The sequence below is a fragment of the Chelonia mydas genome, chromosome 1 (genome assembly GCF_015237465.2).
Source record: "Chelonia mydas isolate rCheMyd1 chromosome 1, rCheMyd1.pri.v2, whole genome shotgun sequence".
In the NCBI taxonomy this organism is placed as follows: Eukaryota; Metazoa; Chordata; order Testudines; family Cheloniidae; genus Chelonia; species Chelonia mydas.
Window position 1 is genome coordinate 309809818 of NC_057849.1, and position 6004 is coordinate 309815821.

General features: G+C 42.7%; 1 protein-coding gene across 1 annotated transcript; it reads right to left on the minus strand.

Moving 5' to 3' along the window:
* Positions 1-233: 233 nt before the first annotated feature.
* LOC102940649 (fibrinogen gamma chain-like) lies at positions 234-5767 on the minus strand. The gene is made up of 4 exons (XM_043525159.1): positions 5050-5767; positions 3922-3946; positions 2966-3063; positions 234-434 (listed from the first exon to the last, which is right to left on the minus strand). Exons 1-4 carry the CDS (start codon positions 5128-5130, stop codon positions 297-299), a joined length of 342 nt encoding a protein of 113 aa, XP_043381094.1. The 5' UTR covers positions 5131-5767; the 3' UTR covers positions 234-296.
* Between the last annotated feature and the right edge of the window lie 237 nt (positions 5768-6004).

Below are 6004 nucleotides of genomic sequence, written 5' to 3' on the forward strand. Positions count from 1 at the left end.
TTCATGACCATTCAGAGGGGCAGCCTTTTTTAATACCTATTCACTGGGGTGGGGGTGGAGAAAGGCTTGTTGTGTGGATCTAGGAAAAGAAGGAAGCCAAGACTACTGCAGAGGAGAAAATGATGCGGGTCAAATATATATATATTTTTTGGATCCAGTCTGTTATCTTAGCTGGTGACAAGTATACCTGTTCTAAAGGTTAAACTGTAATATACACTGTACAGGCATTTAGACTTCAGATTTTGAGACTTAATTTTAAGGCCTATTTAAATGCAAACTTCCTTGTAGGAACATTCTTACATACATGCAACATGTCCAAATCCTTGTTTGTAGCTGTCCCAGACCCTCATGAAGTTCACTGGTTGACCATTTTCACCTTTTCCATGGCGCCTCTGAAAAATAGTCCAACCTCCATCTTCACGCTTCTCACAGAACTATGAGGCAAAGACTCAACCTAAGGTAACGTTACAGCAGATTATCTACTTCATATACTGTTATGAGCAGGGTGGAATCTTATTATGGGTTGAATTGAAACCCCTGTCCCCCGAGACAAATGGAGTGTGTAAACCCACCCAGGTGCTTTTGACTGAGTGTTGTTTTGGGTAGGGATGTGTCTGTGGGGGGTGGGGGGAAACAGAACAAGAAAACCTGCGAACGAGAGCCTAAAGTTGCTGCTGAAAGCATGGTGATCCTGGAAGACACCTGAGAAGGGTTTCCGGGGCAGGGAAGCAAGCTGAAAAGGGTGCTCTTAGTGCTATGAGAAAAAGAAGCTGTTCCCTGATATTGGATTCTTTCTGCATTAGAAGACACAGAATTTGTACATTCTTTGTAAATAAACTGAACTGCATCAAAGAAAATACCAGACTCCATCAATTTCTATTTCCAGCTGGAACATCCCCAGGGCCCCGAAACTTTGACTAGCCACTTGGGCCAAAAAGGGCCAACAATACTATAATGAAAAAAAGGGAAATGGCCCAGGTCTTGTTTACATGCTAATTCTGTCTGGTCAACAAATAATACAATGGAATTCCAGGTTTAAAGTCAACTTTTAATTTGACTTTAAGCTAGAACAAAAACTTTTAGAACATGGATGGAAAAAACTGTGGTGAAGTTTGGTGAAGTCATCTAATTAGCCAGTAAACATTGGGCTCATGGAGTGGACTGTTTCCTTTTCAAAGGAGATGGGGACACAGAATCAGTACGTTGTCATAGCTTAGTTACATTAAAAACATTTCAAGGCAGATATAGCCTTGAGCAGCTGTGCCAATTTACCTACTTCTCTTGAACAACTCTGTGTATTCCTCAGTCCGCACAAGCCCTAGCTGCGTTCCCTTCAATGGAACTGCCCTTTCCATTTTCCCAAACAGGCTGTGCACTTCAAATCCCCCAACAAAGAACACATTTCCCGTTGTTGTTAGCTTAGCTGTTTTACCTCTGTAGGTTATACAGGTACCTTACCATGGGGGGTGGGTATAATAGGCCAGGGGAAGCACCTCTGGACACCTGGCTGTGGTGGCCCTGCCTGCACGCCACCCCTTCCCTGAGATCCCCAGCAACCACTGCTGCCTGGCAAGTCTCTCCTCTCCTCCACTCCACCCCCTCGCCGCAGGTCCCCGCCCCTCACCACATTCCTCCTCCCCTCCACCTCCTCCCCCACAAGGCTGCCTGCCTCTCCCCAGAAGCCATTGAGGACTCAGCTCCAGACGGCAGCCTGGGGCTTGGGCTGGCTGGCGGCTCAGGGCAGCTCAGCCCAGAGTTCAGGCCAGTGCTGGGGCCAACAGCACAGGCCGGGCTGAGCTGGTGCTCAGGCCAGTGCTCGGGCCAGTGCGCAGGCCAGCCCTGGGGCTTGGGCCAGTGCTAGGGCCAGTGCTTGGGCCAGCTTGGAGGTCGGGGCGGTTCGGCTGGGGCTCCTCTGGCCACGGGGGGTGGGGGGAACTCAGGGCTCCGGTGTGTGAGGGGGGAGAAAGGGGCGGGGTAGTGGTAGGGGCACGGCCTTAGGTGGAAGGGGCTGGGGCTAGCCTCCCCAAAGGGGGTTTCACCCACCACACATGTACCTTACTCTCTGCTAACCTGATTCCTCTTTGGGTGCAGCCATTTTGTAGACACAAGGCAATCCACTTGAAATCAAATATTAAGGAATTTCAAAAACTTCAACTTGGCAATGTCTAGTTAAGGGTCAAGAACATATTGCCACTGTAGCCAAATGAAGGTTTTCTCACCATCCAGAGATAAAATTACAGCTAAACTACTGTATAAAGGACACAGGAGATGACCTTCAGTTGCCAGCGTGCATTGTCTGGGTCATGTTTTTTTCTTAATAAAACACAAATGACCATGAAGTACCTAATTGGGAAGATATTTTCACAGTCTAGTTGTAAGTATTCTGGCGCCACAGTAAATTAGTGAGCTGGATCTCTAGAAAGAGCAGTTCTCAAAGTCTCTTTATAAATGCTTGCGTTCATAGTTGACATCGCAGTTCACAAAGGCCTTGATCCTGCAATCCAATCTCCTTGGGAGAACCCTTGCACTTGTGTGGCAATCCATTGACTACAGTGGCACTCCCCAAAGGTGTAAGGGTACACCCAGACAGATTGGCTTGGAGGATGGGGGCCAAAGTTTGGCTATGGATATTTTTATAAGTGTAGGGCTGTCTGGATCCAGGATTTTGATACAAGACCAACAAGAAATGTCCAGAATTTTTGGATTTGTTCTGTTTGCTGGAACAGGGTTAATGGTGGCTTAAAGAATTTGTAACATTCTTCTGAGCAATCTGAGTACAAAATTCATTTCAGAAGAAGAGACTCCCTTATGACTGTCTGTCTATCTAGTGCCAAATCACAGTATCATCTAAGCATTCTATCAACACTTTATCTAGTGGCTGATACAGAAGAAACAGCTAGCTATTTGTACTAGATGCTTTCTAGACAGATCTGAAACAGCCCCAATACTGGAAATAGCATCTTACCTTAAAAGGCTTTGCAACTTTTTCTGGTTTTATCAGGTAAACTCCACTTTCAGCATTAGGATTTTCAGCAAATATTTCTGTGCAATCACGACCTTTAACTGAAAAAAATTACAGGTGGGGTTTTTTTTGAGGGGTGGGGAGGGATTGATTTTGTTTGTTTTTAAAGCTGAATGAAGTGTCTGAGGCGGGAAAGGGTGCTATATACTAGCGTTTTTATTACATCTGGTCAAAAAAATGTCCATTGAAACTTTTCTTTGACAGAACATGGCTTTTGATGGAAATTTTTGCCAAAAAATTGCTTGCATAGAAAATGTTCTATTTTTCCATAGAAAAATTGCATATTTGTAGGGCAAGGGAAGATAACTATTATGAAAGCCAAAATATTTTGAAGAAAAATTTCAGCAAAAATGAACATTTGTTTTCATCAACAATTTTCACGGGAGAAAAAATCATTTCCTGTCCAAATCTGAAAACCAGACTACTTATTTTATGTGCCTTGGCGAAATGTTTCAAACATGGTTTATGTGTCAAACTCCACTAGAAAAGCCAACATTTCTTTTGGTTGAGGAGTTTGAAATTTACTGCCCTTGGAAATCTTCCAGTCCCGCAAATCTTAGGGCTTGATGCAAGAAGCCATTGAAGGACTTCCATTAATTTCACGGGGCCTTGGATAAGGCCTTTAGAACACCTAGTTTTCACTGCTGTGGGCACTATGGAAATAAGTAATAATAATTTATGTAAGATCCATACAATAATAAAAGAAAGACGCAAAGTTATATTTTGGCAGTGCTGCCATTCTTAAATTTAACATTACCATTGTTCTTGATGTCTGAAATTAATTTAGCTTATCACATTCTCTATGCAAATATATTTATTTATCTTTGTACTGGTAGCTGATTAATATCTGAATTAATAACAGACTAGTGGCTAAAATATTTACTCAACTTCTATCATACCATTAGCAGCCTCTGCGGTCATCACCTGCAAAGAGATTGCATAGTGTTTATTTTACACTAAGCTATAACACTAGTGGTACAATGCATAGAAGTTTTGCGTAACTCAACAATACAAACAGATGAAAACTAAAAGAATTCCTCCGTTTAAAAGGATTTCTAAGAGAAGGAAGAGCTCTGTAAATGAAACATTCACCATCTACTTTTAAGATTTAATATATGAGAGAGACAAGTTGGGTGAGGTAAAATCTTTTATTGGACCAGCTTCTGTTGATGAGTGAGACAAGCTTTCGAGCTACACAGAGCTCTTCTTCAGGTCTGGGAAAAGTAATCAGGGTTTCCAGACCTGAAGAAGAGCTCTGTGCAGCAAAAAAGCTTGTCTGATCCACCAACAGAAGTTGGTCCATTAAAAGAAATTACCTCACACACCTTGTCTCTCTCATATCCTGGGACCACTATGGATACAATACTGCAAACATTTAATATATGAAGTATTTTTAATCCACACCCACTCATTGTGTTCCCCTTTAGTGGTGGCTGGGCCAAACATAGAGGCTCATGAGCCTGTTACACCCTGGACTAATAGACTTGGCTCTCTCACCTTAGGCTGCAGCGGCTCATGCTTAAAGCTCCAGAGGGTCAATGTTCAACCCCCACTGGCAATGACCCATCCAAGGGAAGGCAGTACCAGGTTGATGAACATCTGTATGTGGCCCAGCCACCACTGGGTTACAGATCATCACTTGATACACAAAGTGGCTGCTTGGTCCAATGAACATGGGATTAGACTGGGAGGCAGGAAAGCTGATTTCTCTACACGACCACAAGAATTGAGCAAGTCACTTAACCTCTAAGCGTTTCAGTTTCCCCATCTGCACAATGGCGATTATAATGCTTACTCACCTTTTGTAAAGCTATTTGAAATCTGTGGATGAAAAGTACTATTTAAGTACTAAATATTGTTCTGATCTATTATTAAAATGTAAAATTCACTCTCTAAGTCAGTATCAAAACATAAAAGCATGAAATAAGTCAGCTTGATTGGTCAGTGAAAACTCCAATTTTCATCAATTTGGGCCAATAAACTTGTGTTTCTTTTTATGCGTATACTGAAGTAATGGTATATCTCACCTTTGCACTTGCTTGCTGAAAGTACAGGCTTAATAAGACTATTGTAATGCTGTTTAATCGGCCAAGAAAATTCGGTTTCATAACTGAAACAGAAAAAATTTCAAGAAATAAATTCAAACTGTTGTGTTCCTTTAGCTAAGAAGAGCAGGGGACAGTGATCTCTACCATCCTAGCAGAGGATTAGCCACTGCACAACATGATAGTGGGCTAAATTCATCCCATGGTGTTAGTTATTTAAGTCAATGGGGCTCCTTTTGAACCACTGCTTTTATTACTGACCATTTAATGTAAGAACCTATTGCAAAGGAGGTGCTTAGTAACATTTATTCCAGAAAATAATATACCTGCAACAGATACTAGTCTTAATGGCACTGCATGTTTTCAGTTAAATTTCATTTATTGTTGTCGCAATTACAGGGCTAGCTGCACCTGGTCTGAGTGCATCCCCTCAGGTGTCAGGCCTCATGCCTTTACCTGTCCTGGAGTGGAATCCCACAATTCTCCTACTCTTAGACCAGGTCCTGGACTACCATAACCTGTGTGTCAGCCATTCCTAGCTGCAGCTCAAACTGGGCTCAGCACCTGTGGTTCTTCCCTTCCAGAGTCTGTGTCCAGTGACAAGACCGCCTTCTTAAAAACCAAAGTATTGTTTATTTTAGCCATGCAAACAAAACATTTAGAGAAAAAGGCTTTTAAAACAACACGGTCTATCTGCATGTCTACCTTACCTAATGGATCACCATTCCCTGACAGTGATCTATGCAGCTCTAACTTCTTCACCCCCCAGTGGGTATCTGTGCCTGATTTCCCAAACATCTAAGCCCCTCCCTTAAGATAGAGTCTCTGTTTAAAGTGTCAGAGGTCTTTTGTGCTTCTGAGTTTCTGGTCTTGGCCATCGTCATCAAAACCGGTTTTGTAGGTTGGCTGGAGCCGGAGGTAAAATTATCAGAGCAAA